General features: G+C 40.6%; 3 protein-coding genes across 3 annotated transcripts; 1 reads left to right on the forward strand and 2 right to left on the reverse strand.

The window, feature by feature from the left end:
- Positions 1–258: 258 nt before the first annotated feature.
- On the reverse strand, positions 259–12,719 carry LOC137737298 (putative RNA-dependent RNA polymerase 1). Its single transcript, XM_088682703.1, has 7 exons — positions 12,602–12,719; positions 11,728–12,276; positions 8,146–9,060; positions 4,969–4,972; positions 2,244–3,171; positions 1,677–1,827; positions 259–1,336 (listed from the first exon to the last, which is right to left on the reverse strand). The coding sequence occupies exons 2-7, from the start codon at positions 12,241–12,243 to the stop codon at positions 512–514; spliced, it is 3,339 nt and encodes a 1,112-aa protein (XP_088538829.1). The 5' UTR covers positions 12,244–12,276; positions 12,602–12,719; the 3' UTR covers positions 259–511.
- A 3,757-nt stretch (positions 12,720–16,476) lies between these two features.
- On the reverse strand, positions 16,477–25,536 carry LOC137738182 (putative RNA-dependent RNA polymerase 1). The gene is made up of 7 exons (XM_088683474.1): positions 25,017–25,536; positions 24,616–24,694; positions 24,044–24,098; positions 20,917–21,009; positions 17,923–19,680; positions 17,626–17,776; positions 16,477–17,508 (listed from the first exon to the last, which is right to left on the reverse strand). Exons 1-7 carry the CDS (start codon positions 25,518–25,520, stop codon positions 16,645–16,647), a joined length of 3,504 nt encoding a protein of 1,167 aa, XP_088539600.1. The 5' UTR covers positions 25,521–25,536; the 3' UTR covers positions 16,477–16,644.
- On the forward strand, positions 19,698–21,675 carry LOC148692057 (uncharacterized). Its single transcript, XM_088682704.1, has 2 exons — positions 19,698–21,090; positions 21,411–21,675. The coding sequence occupies exons 1-2, from the start codon at positions 20,028–20,030 to the stop codon at positions 21,452–21,454; spliced, it is 1,107 nt and encodes a 368-aa protein (XP_088538830.1). The 5' UTR covers positions 19,698–20,027; the 3' UTR covers positions 21,455–21,675.
- Positions 25,537–26,629: the final 1,093 nt, after the last annotated feature.

The following is a 26,629-nucleotide window of genomic DNA, read 5'->3' on the forward strand; positions in this document are numbered from 1 at the left end:
ACATAATGCAATTTTTCATATCATCCTTTAAGACTACTTTATAGAAATTCGATGAGAAAAAAGAAGGTTGAAATAATATTTAATACTTATTTTTAATGTTGTATGAGAAATGTGTGACTGTTTTAGGTAGACGACGCATAAAAAATTATGATTTTGCCGTTGAAATGCTTTGGGAAGGGATATTTTATAAATTACTTCATAAGGCATCCATTTACAAAGCATTTCATAAATTGCAAGAGACTTTTCATAAAATATAAATTTACAAAGCAATTCATACATTGCAAGAAACTTGAAACTCAAATAATTACAAGCATTTATCCTTACATATGATATCTTATGCTATCGCATACTTGCATCTCAATAAACGTTCTATCCAGAAACAAGAAACCAAAGATCAATCCATTATTATATTATACAATAAGCAAAATGCACTCAATTTTTACCATCAGCACAAGCAATTTACGAGCTTACCCCATCACCAAGAAACAAACATAAAAAACTTCCAACTTTCTCAACTCAAATGCAACCCATCCCAGAATTGGCGTCCTAGAGATGACATGTGTATACTTGCTTTATCCTTTTTGATGAGGACGAGCTTGTCATAAACGCACCATGGAAAGCTGATGAAATGGTCACGATTCAGCCCCTCGTTGTATGTACCAAAATAATCAGGATGATATGTGACATGGTACCAGGCTGAAGCTTTGGCATATACATCATCAGCTCCGGAATCTAAACCAGTTCCCTTCTCATTGAACCACGCCCTAGCTTCCTTCCTCAACGATCTCACAGCCACCCTTACAGAATCTGCATCCCGCCTCTTAGTGAAAGATTTTGACATGCTCATAACACTCCCACTAAGTATTTCAGCCTCTGTCTTGATCCCATAATACTCCATCAGATTTCCCAACTTGTAATCATAATTGCCCTTGTAATAGATAGCATCTTCAATGTAATCCTCGAAGCCATCAACTTCCATGTCAGGGTCATATGACCGCTTCGCCACTCGACGAGTGAAGGATGTGATAGAGCCTTCATGAGGCGCAATGTCCTTCACCTCACGAAAAAGAGCTCCAATTACATTGGACGACTGATAGGTGGGTTTGTCTAGCTTTTCCATGAAATCTGGATATTCCTTGGCATATAACTGTGGAGGTATTACAGCCGGCACACCAGTTTTTGGAAAGTCAACGGCAATTGAAAATAGCTTTGCAAGCTCTATACATTCTTCGCTCATTGCTTTTAAGGGATCTTTGTCTGCAAACACAGTGTGGGCATTGGCAATTATGCCCATGCTATCATTGACCATGTAGTTCACAAAATATTCTTCAACTTCCTGCACCAAAAGAAAATGAAGATCAAGTATGCTGGGTTTTGTTTCTTACGAAAACTGCCTTGTATGGCATGAGACAAAAGAAAAGGAAAGTGAATCGAAGCGTTAGAATCACTCAAGTGCAAATACATCAAAATAAATTAAAATTAAGTTTCCCTTTCAAGCAAACATCAAAGTCAAACAAAACAAAAGAACATCAAAGCTATCATCAAAACATTTTTTCCTTTTGTGGGTCAAGAGAAACGATCAAATTCAATACTCGAAAAACACCACTACAAGTTAGCAAAGGCAGGTAGCCCCCCGGGCGATGCTGCTTAGTAGGTTGCTTATTGAAGAGTAATACCTCAATTGTGACATCATGGTCCAATTCTATAGTTGGTGCTGGGGTATAATCCATGGGTTTGATTTGCTTCCGAGGAATTAGTTCTTTGTCCCAACAAACATAGTAGATATCTCCATCAAGATCACTTCCTGAACATTCATTTGGATGAGGCCTAACAATATAAACAATATTTCAATCATTAAGTAATGTTTATCAGAAAGTTTCTGTACTCGATTATGCAGAAAAACCAAGGAAAAGTAGAACTTTGTAAGTAACTTAAGAATTTCTAAGAAATAGCATCTACAGAGGAAACCAAGTCCAAATTTTGAAAAAAATGTTTGTACAAATAAAATGCAAAGCCGTACTGGTTTATCTCCAGCAGAAAAGCTATCCGCAGAAATTGCATTCCATGGACTCAAGTACATAACGGTTATATGCATGTTAACTGGAAGATGTGATGATATTTATTTTTTCAATCGAAATCAGTGTTCTTGATTTTTACATTATATAATCTACTGCAAACACATAGACACAGAATGGATATTTTGGACTAAATTCACGACCTCGTGATGCATTACACATTCTTACCTTGGTCCTTTTTGTGGAAAAACAACACAATCAACCATATGGTACAACTCTGGCACATCCACAGCCTTTAAAACACGTACATCGCCAGGATGCAAACAAGGGTTCTTCGCAACAACTACCTCCCCCTCAATAAAGAATCGCTGGTTTGATGCACTTACAGTATGCCTGTTACCAGAGAATTGCACAAACACCTCACCATATTCCAATTTTCTGGTTTCATCTAGACATCCCATCATTGCTCGTCCATCTGGAATAAAGATCCTTGTTTTCGTCCGCAACTCTAGCAACTTTGATGCCCGAAATGTTTGCAGCATCATTGAAATGAATGGTTCAACATCAGGTTTATAACCACATTTAAGCAATTCCTTCAAGCAGTTGGTAGTCTCCCCTGGAGACATCAAATCCAGAGCCTCTTGTGCTTTAAGCGGGTCAGTCAATATAGCATTCAATTGTTGTACAGCTGCCCTTTGTTTTTTCATGAAAACATGATCTGGAACCCCACGGGTAGAGAAAAGAGTTATCAACTGGCGGTTCAGAAAACAAGGTTGAATCTTGCTACATGCTAAAACATCTAACTTTGTGTTTTCTGATTTATACTTGGACATGCTCGTCCTCAATGATAATTTCATTGATGAAGTTGGATCAATGGCCACGACACCTTTGTACCCACCATATCGAATCTGAAAGGCAGATGGAGTCCCATTAAAGCCACATTTTGAGGCCACCTTCTTAGCAAAACTGGCAGATATTTTCCCAATCCCATCGGAGAAGACGTATTTATTGTTTTTTACATCGGGAATAACTTCCATTTCATGTTTTCTAACATTTAAAGTTTCAGTGGACGAACCAAAGGATTGACCCAATCTGGCAGCATATTTTGCCACATTTTTTATACGACGAAAATCCCCCATCCACTCTCTTATATCAGCTGCAGTAAGTGTTGGTATTTAAAAGTTTACTAACTCAATACCAAAATATGTGGGTGATAAGTTTACAAACTCTATCACACCTCTCACTTGCACTCTCAATAAAATTGGACAAAGAAATAGAGAAAGGAGGGAAGCAACAAGCTTTGACAAACAAGGCACTTGGACTTTGATATATGAAAAGAGAGTTTACAAACTCAATAGAATAAGAAAGCTTACAAGCTGAAAATGAGAATGGGAAATGGGATTTGGATGGGATGATTTACAATGCTTGAGAACTTGGGTATTTATAGCAAACCAAATGATTAAACTAAGATTATTTATTACCACACAAAACACATTAATTGCACCTAATAATTTTTATTCAACCATACCTAACATTGCCTAACTTTCCATGCCTAACTTTGACATTGATTTTCAACAATAGCAACTTGTTTTGATTTGAATTTCCAACACACCTCCTCAAATCAAAACGCCTTCATTCCTAGCATTTCACGCAGTAGCCGGAATGTTTCAATTGGCAATGGCTTTGTGAAGATGTCTGCCACTTGTTCCTTGGTGTGACAGTAGACAAGTTCAATTGTCTTTTGCTTCACATGGTCCCTTAGAAAATGGAACCTGGTATCAATGTGCTTGCTCCTTCCATGTTGAACAGGATTCTTTGCAAGTTTGATTGCAGACACGTTATCTACGTGAATCACAGTCGATTCCACTTGTGGATGACACACTGACTTCAACAGATTTCTTAACCAAATTGCCTCACACACGGTTGAGGCTACAGCAACATACTCGGCTTCACATGATGACAAAGCAACAATTGATTGCTTCTTTGAAGTCCATGAGAAAGCTGTTGATCCTAGAAAAAACACATAGCCAGTTGTGCTTTTCCTTTCATCTTGGTCACCTCCCCAATCACTATCTGAATAACCAAATAATTTTGCATCTTCACCAAAATTATAAAATAGACCATAGTTTAGAGTACCTCTTATGTACCTTAAAATTCTCTTGGCGGCCAGCCAATGAGACTCCCTTGGTGTTTCCATGTATCGACTCACGAGTCCAACACCATAAACTATATCAGGTCTTGTGATTGTAAGGTACCTTAGGCTTCCAACGAGGCTTTTGTACACTGTTGAGTTTACAAACTCACCCTCTCCTCCTTTGGACAGCTTCAATCCAGTTGCGACTGGGGTATTGACAGTGTTGCACTTGTCCATATTGAACTTCTTCAATATGTCTCTCATGTACCTTTGTTGAGAGATGTAGATACCATCACTTTCTTGCTTCACTTCTATGCCAAGAAAGTATGACATTAATCCATTGTCAGTCATCTCGAATTCACTGAACATGGATTGCTTGAACTCATGGAACATTGCCTCATTGTTTCCTGTAAACAATAAATCATCTACATAGAGACAAATAATTAAGAACTCCCCTTTTTCACCATTCTTCATGTAAACTGAATGCTCGTATGGACATTTCTGAAATCCATTTTGGTGAAGGTAGTTGTCGATCCTTGAGTTCCAAGCTCGTGGTGCTTGCTTGAGGCCGTACAAAGCCTTCTTCAAACGATACACCTTATCTTCTTCTCCTTGTACTTGGAAGCCTTCCGGTTGTTCCACGTACACTTCTTCCTCAAGTACTCCATTAAGGAAGGCTGACTTGACATCTAGTTGATAAATTTTCCATTTATGATGTGCGGCAAGAGAGATTAGCAATCTTACCGTGTCAAGTCTCGCAACTGGAGCATAGACTTCATCATAGTCCACTCCATACTTCTGTTTGTAGCCCTTTGCTACAAGCCTTGATTTGTATCGATCCACACTCCCATCTGCAGTGCGTTTGATCTTGTAAACCCACTTGACACCAATAGCCTTCTGATTTGGTGGGAGCTTTGTCAGCTCCCAAGTGTCATTCTTCTCGATGGCATGAATCTCTTCTTCCATGGCTTTCTTCCAACAATCTTCTTCCACAGCTTCATTGAATGAGAAAGGCTCGTGGTCTGCATACAAGCAGAAAAGGTTGGTTTCTTCTTCTTCTTCTTGTCCATAAATCTCTGTGAGACTCCTTAACCTCATTGGAGTTGAGGAGCTGCTTTCCTCACTAGATGTAGGACCACTCCTTGCAATTCTGTGCACTGGAGTTGTTGTGATTGTTTGAGCAGGCTGTTGCTCAATCGGTGGTACAACTTCTGGTTCTTCAAAATCAGTGGAGACGATCTTCTCTTTACTGACTTCTTTGTTGTTCCACGTCCATGTCTCTTCCTCACTGAAGATGACATCTCTACTAACCACTAGTTTGCCAGTTAGTGGGTTGTAGAGCTTGTATGCCTTGGACTCTTCACTATAGCCCACAAACACACACTTCTCACCTCTATCATCAAGTTTCCTCCTCTTGGCTTCTGGAACTTGAGCATATGCAACACACCCAAAAATTCTTAGGTGTGTAACATTCGGCTTGTATCCACTCCAAGCCTCTTGTGGTGTCATCCTCTTGACACTCTTTGTTGGACATCGATTCAACAAATAAATCGAACAAGCTACAACTTCTGCCCATAACTCTTTTGGCAAATTCTTCTCCTTAAGCATGGACCTTGTCATGTCAAGGATGGTTCGATTCTTTCTTTCGGCTATCCCATTTTGCTGTGGGGTATAGGCAGCAGTAAGTTGATGCCTAATTCCTTGCTCCTTGCAGTATGCTTGGAAAGCATTGGAGGTGTACTCTCCACCTCTATCTGATCTCACAGCCACAAGCTTGTGGTTACTTTCTGCCTCTGTGAGTGCCTTGAACTCCTTGAAAATTTTTAGGGCAGCTGACTTCTCCTTGAGAAAATAGACCCAAGTCTTTCTACTGAAATCATCAATGAAGGTAATAAAATACCTATTACCTCCATAAGACATGGGATCCAATGGACCACATATATCTGTGTGCACCAACTGCAGTGGTGCCTTTGCTCTCCATGTATCACCAACAGGGAACGATAGTCGTGCTTGCTTGCCAAGCACACAACCTTCACATACTTGGCGTGTGGCTTCAATCTGGGGTAGACCACGAACCATTCCTCCACTTGACAGCAACTTTAGGCCATTGAAATTAAGATGGCCAAATCGAAGATGCCATTTCCATGACTCATCTTCCATTACACCGATGTTGCAGCTTCCAATCTTTGTGTTCAAATTCAACGGAAACATCCGGTTCTTTGACATTCGAACACGTGCAATAAGCTTTCTCCTTGCATTCCTGAGAGTGAGAAGCATGTTCTCCATATGTATAATGTACCCTTTCTGGAGCAGTTGACCAATGCTCAGAATGTTGCTCTTCATACCTGGTATGTAGTAGGTATCGGAGATGTATTCTTCTCTTCCATCCTTCTGGATGATCTTGATCTTCCCTTTGCCTTCAACTGGCAACTTTGAGGAGTCACCAAGACTTACAGATCCATAGGCCCCTTCTTTGAGTTCGGCAAAAAACTTCTTCTTTCCACACATGTGATTGCTTGCACCAGAGTCCAAATACCAAACATCTTGTTGGCTACTGGAATCATGGTGTGCTAGTAAGACTGTAAGTTCTTCATCAGTATTTCCACTTGATTCTGCCATGTTGACATGCTCACCATTTTTATGTGAACATTCATTGGCATAATGTCCATATTGCTTACAGTTGTGACACTGGATATGCGCCTTTCCTCGAGTAGATCTCCACTCCTGAGACTGACCTTGATTTTGTGCATAGCCTCGACCTCTTCCTCGGGCTCGTCCTCGGCTACGGTTGGATGAGCTCCCACGACGTGAGTTCCACTGCCCACGACCTTTATTTGGTTTGTCAATATTCAACTTTGACTCCAAAGCTTGCTCTAGCGTTGTGGGGCTTGCATTCTTCTGAATGCGTTGCTCGTGAACTAGGAGGGATCCTAGTAGCTCTTCTGCGCTCATCACCTCCAAATCCTTGGATTCCTCAATGGCAGTCACCACATGCTCAAACTTAGATGTGAGTGACCGGAGTATCTTCTCCACAACTCGTACTTCATCGAGTCTCTCGCCATTTCTCCTCATCTGATTTACTATCACAATGAGCCTTGAGTGATAGTCGGAGATGCTCTCCCCTTCATTCATATGAGCAGTTTCAAAATCTGCTCGAAGTGATTGTAACCTCACTTTCTTGACCCGATCTACTCCTTTGTAGATTGTACTGAGTGTATCCCATACTTGCTTGCTCGTTGTTGCTTCTGCAACCTTCTCGAACGTTGAATCTTCCAAACCCTGGTATAGAAGATACAGCGCCTTTTGGTCCTTCTTTCGTAAGTCCTTGAGAGTGTTCCTTTGATCCGCAGTATATACGGCTTCTTGCTCGGCAGTGGGTACAACATACCCACTACTGACAACTTCCCATAGCTCCTGTGATCCAAACAATGCTCTGAATTGGATGCACCATCTTTCATAATTTTCTTTCTTCAATGTGGGAACTTGGAGTTGCACTAAGTTGGACGCCATAACTGCTGCACCTGCCAGAATGGTATTCTGGCTCTGATACCAATTGTTGGTATTTAAAAGTTTACTAACTCAATACCAAAATATGTGGGTGATAAGTTTACAAACTCTATCACACCTCTCACTTGCACTCTCAATAAAATTGGACAAAGAAATAGAGAAAGGAGGGAAGCAACAAGCTTTGACAAACAAGGCACTTGGACTTTGATATATGAAAAGAGAGTTTACAAACTCAATAGAATAAGAAAGCTTACAAGCTGAAAATGAGAATGGGAAATGGGATTTGGATGGGATGATTTACAATGCTTGAGAACTTGGGTATTTATAGCAAACCAAATGATTAAACTAAGATTATTTATTACCACACAAAACACATTAATTGCACCTAATAATTTTTATTCAACCATACCTAACATTGCCTAACTTTCCATGCCTAACTTTGACATTGATTTTCAACAATAGCAACTTGTTTTGATTTGAATTTCCAACAGTAAGTCCCTGTCTTGAAGCAAACATCCACATAGAATTCTCTCGCAATTGACTTGATGAGAATGCGAGAAACTCGAATTTCTTTGCACCAATTACCATGCCGTTTCTGAGAATAAAAAGAATCCGCTTGTAGATGTCAGTTTTCCCATCCTCATAGGCAGCATAAGTACGTGGAAGCAAATCCGCAGAATAAACTCGATCCATCTCCTCGTCAACAAAGGAAACACGAATGAAGTTATCAATATCATCTGGATAATTGCGTAGTACACGATTTGAGACATTGACCTCAGGACCAAAAGAAAATACACGACATGGTGTAATTTGGACCCTGCGTACATATACCAACCCAGAATCTAAGGATATGACTGATGACTGTGGACGTCTCTTTGACGTGAGGTACTTCATGTACTGCTCATTAAGCCACTCTGAAGGTTTATAGCAGGTCTCTTTCAAATTATATAATTTATCTAGGGCATACTCTATACATGCACGATCAATTCTGCGCGGATCAACCATCTTATAAAATTTAACATCAAGTCTTGGCCCTGGAAGACACCCAAGCTGAAGCAGAGAATGTACTTTAAACAAGATATCATATGGCACATTGACACCTCGAGGAGGAACAACCATGGGACCCAGACTCGGGTTGCAAGAATAAGGAGGACCAACCTCCAAGACAAGGTTACCTTCAATCTTTTCATACCCAGGAAAGTTTTCTCGAAAATCTGGAAGTTTGAGACCACGAGGAAGCTCCAAGCTTAATGCAAAAGACTGCCCAATAGCACGAGATGGAGTGAAATCAGTTGTCCGGACCCACTGGTCATCACAGTCCATGAAATAGTTCAGACTACGATCTTCATATGCTTGTCCTGAAGAGCGTATGACCTTCTTAGAAATCCGAGGTGCTCCGTACATCTGATCATTGGAGACAAATTCATCAAACTTTTCAAGATTACTAATTCATAAAAGAGAACGAATAATTTTTCGCCAACCGCAGTAGCGAGCATGAAATGATTCAAATACATGGCGATGAGGACCAAAACATGCTTTGACAACAGTGAAACGAATCTGTAATGTCATCCTTTAAGTGATAAAGGGGTTATTTTCAATTTATATCACAACAACCTTGTACGATGTTAATAAAAATATTTCATTCATATACATATTCTCAAATATGCCGAATTTTATCCACTTCCCTCAACACCTCAAATTGTAGAAACTACAAATTTTTAAATTCCATCAAACGAAGAAAATTGATTTTCGCTCAAATCCAGACAAGGATTACCACGTTAACCCTTAAAGTGAACGAACCTCAATTCTCTAGATTGGTGATTTGACGCTCACCAATTTGCTAGAAATAGGAAAACAGAAAAAGGTCACATATATTTACAAGCAAATGCACCATGTAAATGATATAAAATTATTCAATCGTAAACAGAACAAGGATTAGGAGAAGAAAATCATTTGAATTTAACTGCTGATTAAAAATAGGTGAGGAACCTGAATCAGAAGATGCTTAGCAGCACGACCGCGTGGACGGTGCTGTGAACACGAAAGATTCCTTGAAACAGGAAACAAGAATAACGTGTACAAAATAATATTTTTGTGTTTATGATTTTGGGGTTACGATCTCTCTTAAATTTGGTCCTCTGATTCTATCTCCGTAAGATCTAGATTTGTTGATCCAAGGGCCGTCGAGGCTTGATCTTGGATGAACAAATCTAGATCTTACGGAGATAGAATCAGAGGACCAAATTTAAGAGAGATCGTAACCCCAAAATCATAAACACAAAAATATTATTTTGTACACGTTATTCTTGTTTCCTGTTTCAAGGAATCTTTCGTGTTCACAAATTTGGCACGCCCGGTGGGATCATCTCTACCTCTCATCTCTGTCTCCGTTCAAGATATTTAAGCACAGTCCATGGCTTCAAACAAAGAACAAGTCATGACTATCGGCACTACCTCCATTGAAAAACAGTTGGTTCAGATGAAGGAAACAATTGCAAGGCTGCTAAAGACTGCAGAGGAGAAAAACTTGCAAACCGCCGGACTCATCAACCGTCTGGAGGCGCAACATGGCGTCAAAGTGAAACCAAGCTCTCTTCCAACTAAGAAGACCGAAGAAGGCTTTAACCCAAATGCCTACGAACTCATGTCAAAGGCTAGGCATGACTTTGCTTCCTCTTCAAATCTTGGAAAGAAGGTTTCAAACACCGTCAACGACAAAACCGTCAACGACAAAGATCGTGACCTCACCAAAACTCAAAAGAAGTTGAAGGAGCATGGTTACGGAGTTGACAACAACCAAAGCACATCTCCAAAATCAATGGCATCAAGCAAGGGACAAGCCGTTCTTGCAACCACCAAGGGAAGAAGCATAAGCACTTCCGCCGCAAATTGAGCATCCATTGGTGCCACAACCACTTCTCAACATGCCGCTGCAAAGTTGGTACTGCTAAGCAAGCAAGAGCAGCATCAAAGGCGCGAGTCGGTCATCCACCTGACCTTGATGGGGGCACCAAAGCATGCTATTGAGGCACACAAGATGACACCCCAAAATGGCCAATGGGGTTCTTCATCAGCACTATGGATGTCTGAAGGAAAGTCATGTCTATTGGTTGCACAAGTCATGACCATCGGCGTCACCTCTGTTGAAGAACAACTGGCTCAAATGAGCGAAGCAATTGCAAAGCTTACACAGACTGTGGAAGAGAAGGACTTGCAGATTGCCGCACTTATCAACCAATTCACAAATACATTTCTCTACTCCCAAATTGGAAGAGAATTCCCCAAATCCTTGAAGCTTTGAAACTCCAAAGCTTCCAACCATCCAAATTCCCAAGAAAAGCCAACACACACCAAAACCAATTCACAAATACATTTCTCTACACACCAAAACCTTGAAGCCTTAAAGTTCTAAAGCTCTCAAGAAAATCCCGAAGGATCAAGAAAGCACTCTTCGTTCTTCGTCAAATCCTCCTTCAAGATCAAGCCCCAACGGCCCTTGAAGAACTTCCATCAACCTTCAAGATCAAGCCCAAAAGCCCTTGAAGAAATCCACACAACCATTATTCAAGATCAAGCCCCGACGGCCCTTGAAGAAAGTGTTCATCGTTCATCCTAAGATCAAGCCCCAACGGCCCCTTGGATCAACAGCACAAACAAATCCACACATCCAATCGTTCTTCAAGACTAAGCCCAAAAGCCCTTGAAGATCTACTCATCCATCAACCTTCAAGATCAAGCCCAAAAGCCCTTGAAGAAATCCATACACCCATTCTTCAAGATCAAGCCCAACGCCCCTTGAAGATCCGTTCATCAACTGTTCATCCTTAGATCAAGCCCCGACGGCCCTTTGGATCAACAACTCATCCCTTAAAGTGAACGAACCTCAATTCTCTAGATTGGTGATTTGACGCTCACCAATTTGCTAGAAATAGGAAAACAGAAAAAGGTCACATATATTTACAAGCAAATGCACCATGTAAATGATATAAAATTATTCAATCGTAAACAGAACAAGGATTAGGAGAAGAAAATCATTTGAATTTAACTGCTGATTAAAAATAGGTGAGGAACCTGAATCAGAAGATGCTTAGCAGCACGACCGCGTGGACGGTGCAACTCAATCTGCCAGATGTTTTCATAGGAAAGTTCGAGCATATACTCCAGAGCTTCATATTTTAGACGACAAACTAGTTTCTGCAATCCAATCCCAAAATCCACTGAAACATTGTTCATATTCCAGAAACTAAATAGCTTATTTGTTGCGATCTTGCAGCCAAAATCCAGCTTTATGATTTCAAAGGTATGCAAAGAGACTCTTGGGTTTGGTACAATATCATGAGCCACCTCCCAAGATTTCAGATAGGAAGCGCCATAGTACAGGTTTTCAGCTTTGGCCATGTAGTGAATAAGTTCAGCATTTGTGGTTGTGTCAAACTGAACAATAGCATAATATCTTCTCCCATCTTTGGCTTTTCTTAACCTCACAGCATAGACAGATCCGCCTCCTGTTTCGTTCTCCAGCGATCGCACAACTGCTTCTGCAGTCACACCGGAAGGGAATCCATACAACCTTATCGTCCTACTCATCTCTTATCATGTGAATTTATTCACTGCATTACGCTGCCAAACAATCCCATATGAGTAAAATGTACCAGCAAGGTTATATTGACTTCTGAAATTATGGTCTCATTTAAAATTGCTTTTAAAATGACTAAAAACGTATTTGGAAAAAATGTTTTTGGCTTACAAAAGCACTTAAACTGTTTCTTACAATAAGTTTAAGTGTTCTTCCGTGATTTACTTGCATTTTTATTAAAGATTGGTTCCAGAAATATTTTTTCGCAAAAAACGCTTTCAGTTATTTTAAAAATAGTTCCAAACGAATCATAAGAATCAGAAAGTCTGGATGAATCCAAGAAAAGTTAAGCTAAGAACAAATATGAACCTCATAACCCAAAGCTGTAGAAATATCAAGAACAGAGCTTCAAGGTCATCAATGGTGACTAAGTATTTAAGGAAGACGAAGAGAGAGAGAGAAAGGGATATAGAGTGAGAGAGAATTTGATATACTTATTAACAACTTTAATACAAGCATATTATCTTCTTTTATACTGCCTAATCTATTGACACATGGCAGTATCTTGACCCTTATCCTCCTTACAAAAGCCACCCAAAAGCAAAACATGTAACAACCTAACAAGTATATCCAAGCGGACTGCCTAATCTATTGACACATGGCAGTATCTTGACCCTTATCCTCCTTACAAAAGCCACCCAAAAGCAAAACATGTAACAACCTAACAAGTATATCCAAGCGGAAGAGAAAGCAGAAGAGAGAGAGACTTACCATCTAATATAAAAAGTTTGGAATTTAGAATAAGATTTTTGAAATATTAATAATAATTCTTAATATCCTCAAAAAATATTATGATGATGACGTGTGCAACTAACGTTGGAGTTACCTATGCCATTGGCCATTGCCACGAAGGAACCTGCAGGACCAGGATCCTCTGCATTTTTTATAGGTGTAATACCATGCAAGCGTCTTAATATCCACCGTTCAGAAAAATCCAAAGGTTAATATCCGTCGATTTTATCTAATGGTGGCGTGAAAACGCTTATCAAATAAGAATCAATTTCACTTTTTAGTGTTTAATTTTGCTTTTTCGGTGAATAATGTAGTTCACAAGGATCCGGTCTCAACGTGATGATTCTTGTCGTCTTGTGCATACTTTTTCTATGTTTTGGAGTGGTGGATTGACTCCATGAAGACAGAAAATGAACTTCCCCAGCAAGCATGAACTATAACACAATCATATTCTATTGGGTAACGCTAGCCTCACATTTATTTTTATTTTTTCACAATTTTTTTTTAATTTTCAATCGTCAGATCGAATGAATTGAAAAATATTAATGTTAAAAAATTAACAAGAATAACTCCTAAGTATTAATTAGGGTGCTCGTATTGCAACCGCGTGACCTAGAGCAACTACCAGGGGGAGAGAACCTCCGTTGTGTTTGTGAGGAAAACTGGATGTGGGTGGCGTCACCATAGAAGTAGTATTATTGATATTGTTATGCGAGGGCTGCTTGTGTTGGCTTGAGATGGGAAAACTTGAGTGTCTGATTTTAAAGAGTGACAAGATCAATGAAGAGCCTAAAACGTACCCAGCAATCTCCTCAGACTCGTATTCAGCAAATGCATAACCTTTAGTTCGTTCGGTTTCTTTGTCCCAAGGAATGTGCATGTCTACCACCCTCCTTGCCTGAATTAATTTATCGTACAAAGCTCTATCGCTCACTCGCTCCTCCAAATTACTTATTTAAATGCAGCATCTGGATTTTGACTCGGCGGTGGCGGACATGAAAGCACTTCCAGTGTGGGAAGGCCCCTCAGGCAACTGCCTATTAAATCCCCTCCAATGAATAGTAACTGTATTTAATGAAGAGTAATTATCTTTTGCATCTCTATCCCTAAACTGAATAGCCATGACAATAGACAATAAATTATTAATATTTTTTATTTTATAAAATAATAAAAATAATTTTATTTGTAATTTCGGATAGGATTTTTAATCGGTTTCATTGCGCCAGGTGTTATTAAATAAGAAACTACAAGTATTTGTAAAAATATAAAATTATGGTGTAAGGTGGAAGATAATGATAAGAAATTTATAGAAAAATTAAATCAAATTTTTTTTTAAATTTTAAAAAAGATTTCAAATTATTTATTTATTTATTACATTTTTAATTAATTTTTTACATTTTTTTTAATTAATTTTATAACGTGGCTGACGTCAGCCTTGCATCAGTGCCTTCAGGCGCTTAGGCCGTTGATTTGTGCCTCCCCTCTCACGCAAGCCTCCCCCGAGCCCAATCGCCCGCATGGGCTGAAGCAAGGGAGGGAGGCAATTGGATTGAAATAGTCCCCAGTCCACCAAGCAATGGGCACCGCTAGACTTGCTCTGATGGCTGAACCCTAGCTAGCTCAAAACCAACGAAGTATTCTATTAGGAAACTACATCTTTTTTTCTTCTTTAGAGCAGTTCCACAGTGTCTAAGGCCCCATAGGGCTATCCACTTAATGAACAGTAACTGCCTTTTGCATCTCCACCCTACACTAAATAACCTTGACAATAGACAATAAAATATTAGTTTTTTTTAAATAATACAAAATAATATTATTTATAATTTTGGATAGGATTTTTAATCGGTCTCATTGTACCACTTTCTATTAAAAAATTAATTAATTAAATATTAAAAAAAACAAAAAACAAAAAACCAAAATAAACACCCATACCCAGATTTTCAACCCGTTCCCCTCCCCAACGCACCCAAACCCTCCTCGCCTTTCTTCCCCATCTTCACCATCCCACCCAATTCAATCTCCATCAACGGTCTCGATTTTCCTCACTCCCTAACCAAATTCTCTCTCTCTCTCTCTCTCTCTCTCTCTCTCTCTCTCTCTCTCCCCCAAAAACAAATCTCAAAGTGTGCGATCTGGGCGTGCCAGTGGAAAGGAGGGGATTGCGAGTGCATGGGGGCGAAGGCGGTGTGGGGTGCGGCAGCAGCTGCGGCGAAGGAGGGACTGGATCTCTGCCATTTGCCTATGGATGTTCATCAGCCTCGGCGACGAACTTCGGCGAGAGCTGTTGAGTTCGAAGCCTACTGGGTTTTACAATTTTTTAAATTTTACTTTTTTATTTTATTATTATTAATGTTTAATATTTTTATCAATTTTATATTGTGGTTGACGTCGCCTTGACGTCAACCCACGTCACGTTGCCTTCGAGCTCTCGAGTTGGCAACTCGTGCCGGGCCTCTCCTTCGGACCCGCCCGGGCTCCATTGCCAGCACACGCTGGACCAAGTCCCTCGGGCTATCTGGCCCTGTTCCAACACCAGTCCACCGGGCAATAGCCCACGGTGGAATTGCTCTTAATGGTAGATAAAAATTACTAGTTAGTTGAGAATCAACTCTACTTTTCTTTTACCCTTTAAATTCTGTATTTTTGACTAACATTTAGTCTTGGGGAACCACAGGGAGTGGGGGGCGGTGGATACTTTTTCTTTTTGGCCTATGTTGAAGTGATAGATTGACTCTATGAGGTGACCTCAAAAAAAAGACGACATGCTGAACTTCCCCGGCAAGGACTTCCAAGGAGCAATTCTGTGTGCAGCTCCCCACTAGAAGAGCAATATTGATGCGATCTAATACAATAATAATAATTAGGTATCATGGTTGTGTCCAGGATGAAATATCTTACTTACACATGGCGAAAAATACTGTTATACAATAGTGCTAGCTGAAACTATAGATGCATTGTTGAAGTATATAAGCGCAAGACATGTATATTTTGTAAGTAAAGTGGTATTCTAAACTAGTTTAATCAATAGAGATGGTGACCGGACTTGGGTTTAAAAACAGAATCTCTGTCACAACACAAACGAGCCAAATTCCATTTTGAACCAAATGGGCCAATCCTCGGCCGAATCTTCCCATGTATTTGCCGTCAAAATTTAGCTCCAATCTACCGAAACACGAATAGACTAAAATCGCAGGAGCATGCAACACTTAACTGAAGATTTATACTCTCAACATGTGTCCGCATGACAGGAACTTGTATACATGTGGCAGTTAACTTGACATCATTGTTACTCTGAGGAAATGGACAGCGATTAAATGATCCATATTAACATCTGAAAACTTACATCAACCGGAAACCGAAAAAAGATCTGCAGGAGTTGAGCGCTTGAAAAATTTCGAGAGTTGAATGAATTCGACTCAGCAAAAAGGAAGCTTACAACGTTTACACGATTGTGAATAACAAATGTAGATGAAAATTTAGAAATGCTAATGACAATGTAATTTTACAATCAGTCAGAAAGTAACTAAAATAAACCGAGGCAAATGACAAGGGAAGTAGCACCCTTGATAGCCGTACTTACATGGACAGCTTAAACAAACATAACAAATTACAGATCATAATCACAGCGGAAAACACATGCTTCGGAATTTGTCAAGCATGACGCCGCTTTGATCGGACATATGAAAAGAATTCCTCAGATTTGTTTTCTCCCTCTTGATCTGGATGAGCTTGTCGAAAACACACCACGGAAAGCTGAGGAAATGATCCCTTTCCATTCCCTTGTTGCAGCGACCCCAGTAACGAGGATGATATGTAACGTAGTACCAAGCTGACGCTTTTGTTGCGGATACATCATCGACATCGGTGCTGGAATCTGACTGATTCGCATGAAACCAGGTCCTAGCTTCCTTTTTAAGTGACCTTACAGCGTAATTAATTGTCTCCAAGTCCCTTCTCTTATTGAAAAATTTCGACACACTGGTGATGTTCCCAGCTAGTATATCTGCTTCAGTTTTGATGCCGTAGTAATCCATCAAGTTTCCCAGCTTGTAGTCATACTCCCTTTTGCAGTTGATGGCATCATCGATGTAAGCTTCGAATCCGTCTACCTCCATGTCAGGATCATAGAACTTCCTAGCCACTTCCACGGTGAAGGATTTAATTGAGTTTGAATGTGAATGCGATCCAAGCTCAACATTTTTCACCTGTCGGAAAAGCTTCCCAATCACACGGCCGGACTCATACGTAGGTTTCTCAACCTTTTCCATGAAATCCGGATATTCTTGGGCACGCAGATTACGCGGCACTTCCACTACCACGCCAGTTTTTGGAGAGTCGACAGCATAGGAACAGAGCTTGGCGAGCTCTATACATTGAGCACTCATGGCCTTCTGCGGTTCTGTGTCTGCAAAGACAGCATGTGCATTTGAAATGATCCCCAACATGTCGTTCACTATGTAGTTTGTAAACGACTCTGCAACTTCCTGCAACAAACAGCATAGAACACCAAATGTTGAATGAATAAGGCAGAAACACGACTGTAGAATATGTTTTGAAGTAACGATAAGCGGCTACATTGTACTTAATAAATTGAGTAATACCTCCATTGTAACGTCATGATCCAATTCAATAGTTGGTGCTGGGGTATAATTCATCGGTCGAACTTTCCAAGGTGGAATTAGATCTGAGTCCCAACTAACAAAGTAAAAATCTCCATCTAAATCTCCTCCTGAGCATTCATCAGGATGCGGTCTAATTCAGCGAGAAAAAAATAATGTGAGTACGTACACAATTGAAGGCAACAAATTATTGTAAAACAGAGTAACGCTAATATGCAGATGCAATCCAAAACGAATTTGAAATTTCATCAGCTACAAGATTTGAGAAAGTTGACATACCTCTTTCCTTTTTGCGGGAAAACTACACAATCCACCATGTGGTGCAATGCCGGCACGTCCACAGCTGTGAGAACACGAACATCTCCCGGGTGTAAACATGGGTTTCTAGCAACTACAACATTCCTGTCCACAACAAACTTCTCTTCACTCGAAGTAGTGTTGCTGTGAGCACTGCCAGTGGAAATCACGCGGTGAGAGCATTGCACAAATACCTGACCATATTCCAACGTTCCAGTTTCATCCAGACATCCCATCATTGATCTTCCACTCGAAACAAATATCCTTGTTTTTGTCCGCAGTTCCATGAGCTTGGATGCGCAGAATGCTTGTAGCGTCAATGACAGAAATGGTTCTGCATCCGGCTTGTAACCACACGAAAGCATTTCCTTCAAAACGTCTGTGACCTCCCCTTGAAATATCGTTTCGAGTGCTTCTTTTGCTCTTGATGGGTCAGTTAAAACGCCTTCCAGTTGATTCAAAGCCTGCGTTTGCTTCCTCTGAAAGACATGATCCGGGACTCTAAGGGTGGACAGAAGGGTGATCAGTTGACGATTGAGGAAACAAGGCTGGTACGTGCTCCATTTGAGAACATCAAGTGCTGTGTTGTTGGATTGGTACTTGCACATGCTCTCCCTCAGTGCCAAGTTCTTTGCCAATGTCGGATCTACTGCCACGACACCTTTATAGCCACCTCTACGAATTTGAAAAGCTGATGGAGTAGAACTTCTCCCGCACTTTCTTGCCACCCTTTCAGCAAATTCAGCAGATATCTTCCCAATTCCATCAGAGAAACAATATTTGACTCCACACCTTTCGATTTTAACATCAGGAATGAGTTCGATTTCATCCCTATCAACATTAAAAGTCTCCCTGGAAGAGCTGAAAGCCTGGCCCAACCTAGCACCATACTTCGCCACATTTCTGATGTCTCTAAAGTCCCCCATCCAATTTCTAATGTCTTGTGCGCTGAGCTCACTTCTTGACGCAAACATCCACACTGAATGCTCGCGTAACTGACTTGATGAAAAGGCAAGAAACTCAAATTTCTTGTCACCAATGACAATGCCATTTCTTAGAGTAGAAAATATCCTTTCATAAACTCTCGTCCTCCTTTCCTCTTCTGCAGAAGTGTTACTTGTGCGCGGACGCGAACATAAATCTTTCGAATGTATCTTACCCAAGTCCTCATCCACGAAAGAAACACGAAGAAAATTATCAATATCTTGAGGATATTTTCGTAGAACACGGTTGGAAAGATTTACCTCCGGACCACAAAAATAAACTTTAGATGGTGTGACTTGAACCCTGTGCACATACACCATTCCAGCATCTAAAGAGATAGCAGGTGTTTCAGGAATTCGCGTGCACGACTTGTAATCTCTGTACTGCTCACAAAGCCAACTCACAGGATCATAGCAGCACGCTTTCAAGCGAAATAATTTGTCCAGGGCACACTCTATGTAGTCAATTCTTATTGTGCTAGGATCAACTAGCTTATAAAAAGTGACATCAAGTGCTTGCCCTGGAACACGTCCGTGCTGAACCAAGGAATTGATCTTGAACAGGATTTTATACGGCAAGTTAATGCCTTCGGGTGGACCGACAATGGGAACAAGATCTGAATTACAGGAGAAAGGGTTGCCTATCTCCAAAGCGAAGTGTCCTTCAGTTTCTTGGTAATGAAGAAAATTATCACGTAGATTTGGAAGCACAGAACCATATGGAAGTTCCAAACATACAGCCGAAGATTGGCCAATGCTATTAAGCAATTAAAATGCATGAAATAAACATGTTGGAATAATGGTAGGCTAGTCAATTTTCTTGTTCAAAGTTAGGCAAGTTACCATAGTCAAGCAAGTTAGGTAAGTTAGGCAAAATTAGGTTTATGTCCTTTTTCTTCCCTATATATATGTTTCATCTTGTAATTGTTTCATCAAGTCATACAAAACCATCTTCAACACTTCTCTCTCATGGCTTCAACCCTAGAACCCACGAAACCTTAGCAAGTTCATATTTTATCATGGTATCAGAGCACCGTTTCTGGTGACTCTGAATACTCCACCTATCTTCAACGCTTCCGCACCACAACCAACAACATCGTCATCATGAGTGATTCAGGAACCAACACAAAACCATTAGAGATGGCTACTGATCTCTCGAACCCGTTTTTATTACACCCCTCTGATCAACCTGGGAACATCTTGGTCTCCAAAACCCTTCAAGGAGACAACTACAACACATGGAGCCGTGCTATGCGCATCAGTCTAAGTGCCAAGAACAAGCTAGGTTTGGTCGATGGAACCATTGACCCACCTGCTGAAACAGATAAACAATTTGCATTGTGGCAACGATGCAATGACATGGTTCTCGCATGGATCCTGAATTCTGTACATGAAGACATCGCAAGCAGCGTTTCCTACTACACTTCAGCAGCAGATGTGTGGGCTGACTTGCGTGATCGTTTCTCTCAAGGGAACGATTCACGTGTTTACCAAATTAAGAGAGAAATTGTTGAGCACAGACAGGAGCAACAATCGATCTCAGTCTACTACACCAAACTAAAGGCATTGTGGGATGAATTGACGTCCTATCATGAGCCCTCAACATGCACTTGTGGGGGTTTGAAGAAGATCAATGAACGTGATGAAAAGGAAAGAGTGATGCAGTTTCTCATGGGATTAAACGAGTCATATGACGCAGTACGTGGGCAAATCTTGTTGATGCAGCCACTTCCCGATACTCGAAAGGCATACTCTCTTGTTTTACAACAAGAGAAACAAGTGGAGGTATCTCTCACTCGTCATAACAACAGTTTGCATGCGATGCATTTGACAAGCCATAGGGAATCTGCTGCACAACGAGGTAACTCATCTATTAAATGCTCTTATTGTGATCAAAAATATCACACCGTAGATCGGTGTTTCTATCTCAATGGCTTTCCACCGGGGCACAAATACCATGGCAAAAAGATGATTCCTCCTAACAAGAAGAAACCTGCGGCTAATCAAATAAAGACTAGCAGTGAAGTCGCCACAGTCACGGATCAGCATCATCATAAAACCAATGGTGACAGCCCCAAGTTCACTCCTGAAGAGTACAACCAAATCATGGCCATGCTCAAGAAAAACAACTTGGATGGTAATCCTCACCATTTTGCAAATGCCACAGGTACTCTTACACCTCTGTCTAAAATGTCAGGAGCCTTACCACAGAAAAACCTATATTGGATCATTGATAGTGGGGCAACGGATCATATATCTCCTTCACCTCACTTGCTTCACAAGAAATCTATGTGTGATTATGTACAAATGCCGAATGGGGGAAAATCCATTATAGAATCTGTTGGTTCCTTCCAAGCAACTCCTCTTCTTAAACTTGATGATGTGTTACATGTTCCAAATTTTCAAGTTTATTTGTTATCTGTTAGCAAACTCACTGAGTCTCTACAATGCATAGTGATTTTCTTTCCTACCTTTTGTGTGATACAGGACATGGCTACGAGGAGGACGATTGGCCTGGGCAAGCGATATAATGGGCTCTATTACTTGTCGTCAACACAAAACCCTCATTTAGCTCACAATGTCAATCGTCATTCAAACCTTTGGCACCGAAGGTTAGGACATCCCTCCACCGGTCCCTTACAACTTTTGACCAAGCAAGTTCCAACTATTATGTTTGATTCTAGCCATTTGTGTGACATTTGTCCCCTTGCTAAACAAACTCGTTTGTCTTTTCCGTCAAGCTTTATTTCATCTCAAGCACCTTTTGATTTAATACATTGTGATATTTGGGGACCCCATCGAGTCAATTCTCATTCGGGGGCTAGATATTTTTTGACTATTGTTGATGATTATTCACGATTTACTTGGATCCATCTTATGCGTTTAAAATCTGAAACACAAGGGTTGTTACGTTCTTTTATTGCTTGGGTTCAAACACAATTCAATCGCATGATCAAGACAATTAGGGCAGATAATGGGGCTGAATTCATTTCTTTACGTTCCTTTTTTGATAGCAAGGGTATTGTGTTTCACACTTCTTGTCCTTCTACTCCCCAACAAAATGGGGTCGTTGAAAGAAAACATCGCCATCTTTTAAATGTTGGGCGAGCACTTCGTTTTCAAGCCAATTTACCTTTAATCTTTTGGGGGGAAAGTGTTCAAACGGCATGTTATTTAATCAATCGCTTACCAACACCACTCCTCCATCACAAAACCCCATTTGAGCTTTTACATTGTACACCTCCAGATTTTCATCACTTGCGTGTGTTTGGTTGCTTATGCTATGCCACAAATCTCACTCCCACACACAAGTTTGATCAACGTGCTCGGAAATGCATATTTGTTGGATATCCTCTTGGTCAAAAGGGGTACCGTGTTTATGATCTCACTACCCACAAATTCTCCACCTCCCGTGATGTGATCTTTCATGAGGACACCTTTCCCTTTCTTTCCCAACCCCCAGATCACCAACCTGACAGTGTTGTTCTCCCCCTTCCCCTTGATACTACCATTGACTCACCTGCCCCTACCACCACTACCATCCCCCTTCCATCCCACGACACACCACACGACCCACCGCACGACCCACCGCACGACCCACCACAAGTCACACCCCCTATCTCTGCCACCAACCCTTCCTCGGACCCTCTCATCACCGAGCCTGCTCCCTCCCCTCTTCCCCTTGCCATTCGCCACTCCAACCGTCCTCCAAAATCCTCCGTACGACTTCAGGGCTATCATTTATATCATGTACACTCTCTTGCTCCCAGTGCCACCTCCTCTTCCATGTCAGGTACACGTTACCCTTTATCTCACTATGTTTCTTATACTCATCTTTCTTCTTCACACCGTTCTTTTGCTTGTGCTATTTCCAACATTGTTGAACCCACCACCTTTGAGCAAGCTAATAATGATCCTGCATGGCAAGCCGCCATGCAAGCTGAACTCCTAGCCTTGGAACAAAATCGGACTTGGACTCTCACTCGTCTCCCTCCCGGGCATCGAGCTATTGGTTGCAAATGGGTTTACAAGGTCAAGTATCATTCAGATGGGTCTGTCGAGCGTTATAAAGCTCGCCTTGTTGCCAAGGGTTTTACACAACGTGAAGGTATCGATTACAAAGAGACTTTCGCCCCAGTTGCCAAACTTATTACCGTCCGATGTCTTTTGGCCGTAGCTTCTGTTCGTCATTGGTCTCTCCACCAAATGGATGTTCAAAATGCCTTCCTCCATGGAGATCTTAAGGAAGAAGTCTATATGCAACTGCCTCCTGGTCTTCGTCGTCAGGGGGAGCACAATGTATGCCGACTCAACAAGTCACTTTATGGGCTTAAACAAGCCTCTCGAAGCTGGTTTCACAAATTTTCCACTGCTATACACCAAGCTGGGTATCAACAATCCAAGGCCGATTATTCCTTGTTCACCAAGGTACGTGATCACTCATTCACAGCTATACTAATCTACGTCGATGACATGATCATCACAGGCAATGATGAAGAGGCCATTCGTGATCTCAAACAATTTCTTCACACTCAGTTTCGAATCAAGGATCTGGGATCATTAAAATACTTTCTCGGCGTAGAGGTGGCTAGGTCTTCTCAAGGTATTTCTATCTCACAACGGAAATACACGCTTGACATTCTTGATGAAGCCGGCTTACTGGGTGTCAAACCTGCAAAATTTCCCATGGAAGAAAATTTGAAGTTATCTCCAACGGAAGGGCAAGTTCTTCATGATGCCTCGAAGTATAGGAGACTTGTTGGTAAACTTATTTACCTTACTATCACTAGACCGGAAATTTCATATGCAGTTCATGTACTCAGCCAATACATGCAACAACCAAGAAAACCACATTTAGATGCAGTCCATCGTCTCTTGCGATACTTGAAAGGGGCACCTGGACAAGGACTTCTATTTCCTTCAAAGGGGGACCTAATCTTGGCTGGATATTGTGATGCCGATTGGGCTCGATGTTCAATTACAAGGAGATCTGTCACGGGTTATTGCATATTCCTTGGAGGAGCATTGGTATCTTGGAAGACTAAGAAACAAACCACCGTTTCTCGATCTTCAGCAGAAGCAGAGTATCGTGCCATGGCCTCTGCGACGTGTGAGCTTACATGGATGAAATACTTGTTAGCTGACTTACGAGTTGATCATCATGTGCCAGCAAAACTGCATTGTGACAATCAAGCGGCTCTTCATATAGCAGCCAATCCTGTGTTCCACGAGCGTACCAAACACATAGAAATCGATTGTCATGTTGTTCGTGAACGTATTCAATCAGGGGTTATCACGACAGCCTACGTTCGTACTGGAGCACAGTTGGCTGATATATTTACCAAGCCACTTGGACAAGGGATGTTTCACTCATTACTTGGCAAGATGGGTGTGATTGACATTCACATTCCACCTTGAGGGGGAGTATTAAGCAATTAAAATGCATGAAATAAACATGTTGGAATAATGGTAGGCTAGTCAATTTTCTTGTTCAAAGTTAGGCAAGTTACCATAGTCAAGCAAGTTAGGTAAGTTAGGCAAAATTAGGTTTATGTCCTTTTTCTTCCCTATATATATGTTTCATCTTGTAATTGTTTCATCAAGTCATACAAAACCATCTTCAACACTTCTCTCTCATGGCTTCAACCCTAGAACCCACGAAACCTTAGCAAGTTCATATTTTATCAAATGCAGCACGATGAAGTGAAGTCAACTTCTCGAACCCAGTCATTGTCAGATGTTTGCTTAAAAATCCGAGGGGTGCCAAGTAACTAGCAAGAGAAAGAAGAAAGGTAGAGAAAAAATGTTAGTCATTTCCTCTGAGGGTCACACATTACACAGTAAATTATGCTATTTATAATAAAGATGACAGATTGTATCATGATATTCGACGTGGGATCAGAAGTTACTATGAATCTTTTATCCAGGGTGAATTACATTTTTGTATTAAACAACTAATAAACTTTGATCACTAACTAAAATTAGAAGTTACAGTCGTACATTTCATAGCAAATTGTAAAGTAATGGTTCACAAATTTCAGCTATATCATTGTACTGAAGAGAGGGAAAATTGAGAAAATGTGACTGACAAACCTGGATTAGAAGATACTTCCTAAGCTGATCGCGCGCAATATGGAGCTCCATCTGGCTAATACTTTCCGTGAAGACCTCAAGCTTGTATACAGCAGAATCATAAGAGAACGAGAAGTAGATATTCTTAAATTCTGTCCCAAACTTGACTTGAACATCCGGTGCTGTCCAAAGAACAGAAAACTGCTCCTCGGAAACCAGGCATCCGAAGTGCAGCTTTACACGTCCCATGCTGTGTTCAAAGTTATCAACCTTCCATTTCCTAGCTTTCAGGTAAGAGTCCCCGTACCACAAGCGACGATCATCAGCTAATGGGATTATTATTTCGGCAGATTCTGCATGTGTGAATTCAACTATGGCGGATGATCTTGATTTTCCATCATTTGGGGGACGAACCTTCACGTCAGAGACAGTTCCTTCTCCAGTGTATTCCTCCAGAAACGCCTTCATTGCTTCCGGTGATTCGACGGAGGAAAATCCATACAACTGAATTGTAGTCTTAACCATGTTGATACTATTGATGGCAGCTGCTGTTTCACAAGTACAAATTGAAATTAAAAACTATGAACTCTTTGCAATATCCCTATGCATAAAATACTTGGAAATACAATAAAATGATTGCTAATGCTGCAAATGAGAAAAGAATAACGATATTTACACGCACAAAATGACTAACTTGCTAACACAACCTAGTAAAAAGTTTCGGTTTTTGTATGTCTAAAATTATCGACAAGAAAAAGGTGGGTACCTTGAATTTGAAATATGTATGAGCACTGAGATTATTACCCACAAAATTAACGCTGCTGTATTGTGAGGAGCAAAGCCAATGAAGCTCACCTGTGTATATATATAGGTCCATCATATGCACTGTAACTAACTTGTAGTTGCAGTTGTAGCAGAATAAACGAAGAAACCTTGTCACCCCAGTTATCCAAGGTACGCTTTCCCCTGTCTTCCTGTTAGGCGCCAAACATGTAGAATAACGAGTGTCATGATCTCCTGCTTCGCAGCGACAGAAAATCCTCATATTGTGAAGCTTACACATGGTGACACGTAGCAAGATCATGATGGATGGTTTTATTATTGTCATTTGTATAGTATTGAAATATTAGCGAGTGAGATAATTAGTAATTAGAATGAAAGAAATCGATGGGGATCGCACTCACACCAAAAAGTATAGGCATAATTGATTTCTGTTATTCTATTTCTTTTAATCACAACTCAGCATAAGTAAATTTCAACTGTATTAGTTTCGAACCTATAGCATATAGGTGGAAATTCAACACCGTATCTACTAGGATATTGGACCACATGCAATAAATTTCAACTGTATTACCATTGCATGTAACATAATTCGTATTTTTATAAGTTTGAATTTTATAGTTTTGTACTTAAAAGTTCATAAATCAAATTGGTGTTATAGGGTGATTAACTCTTAATTGAGCTCCTAATGATGAATTGAACAATACGGCCAAGAACCTTCTGGAAGTTTTGGACCAATCCTAAGGTCAGCCCCAAGGAGAAGTTTTGGCCAATAACTTTCAAGAATCTCAAATGTGAGATGGACAAATACCTCCCATGAAGGGTACCCTTGGCGGGCAAGGTTGAGAGCATAT

Source organism: Pyrus communis, chromosome 13 (assembly GCF_041283825.1).
Source record: "Pyrus communis isolate YQ-2024b chromosome 13, ASM4128382v1, whole genome shotgun sequence".
In the NCBI taxonomy this organism is placed as follows: domain Eukaryota; kingdom Viridiplantae; phylum Streptophyta; class Magnoliopsida; order Rosales; family Rosaceae; genus Pyrus; species Pyrus communis.

What these genes read in the sequence shown, in the direction of transcription:
- LOC137737298 (XM_088682703.1), bottom strand. Translation starts at nt 12,243, where the DNA reads ATGAGTAGGACGATAAGGTTGTATGGATTCCCTTCCGGTGTGACTGCA. An exon ending in CTAAGCATCTTCTGATTCAG is followed by an intron (nt 9,061 to 11,727) that starts GTTCCTCACCTA and finishes TCCAATGATCAG; the next exon opens with ATGTACGGAGCACCTCGGAT. An exon ending in TTTCCACAAAAAGGACCAAG is followed by an intron (nt 1,828 to 2,243) that starts GTAAGAATGTGT and finishes TTATATTGTTAG; the next exon opens with GCCTCATCCAAATGAATGTT.
- LOC148692057 (XM_088682704.1), top strand. Translation starts at nt 20,028, where the DNA reads ATGAGTGATTCAGGAACCAACACAAAACCATTAGAGATGGCTACTGAT. An exon ending in CCATTTTGCAAATGCCACAG is followed by an intron (nt 21,091 to 21,410) that starts GTACTCTTACAC and finishes TGTGTGATACAG; the next exon opens with GACATGGCTACGAGGAGGAC.
- LOC137738182 (XM_088683474.1), bottom strand. Translation starts at nt 25,520, where the DNA reads ATGGTTAAGACTACAATTCAGTTGTATGGATTTTCCTCCGTCGAATCA. An exon ending in GGAAGTATCTTCTAATCCAG is followed by an intron (nt 24,695 to 25,016) that starts GTTTGTCAGTCA and finishes TTCTCTTGCTAG; the next exon opens with TTACTTGGCACCCCTCGGAT. An exon ending in CTTTATTTGATTAGCCGCAG is followed by an intron (nt 19,681 to 20,916) that starts GTTTCTTCTTGT and finishes ATTGCTTAATAG; the next exon opens with CATTGGCCAATCTTCGGCTG.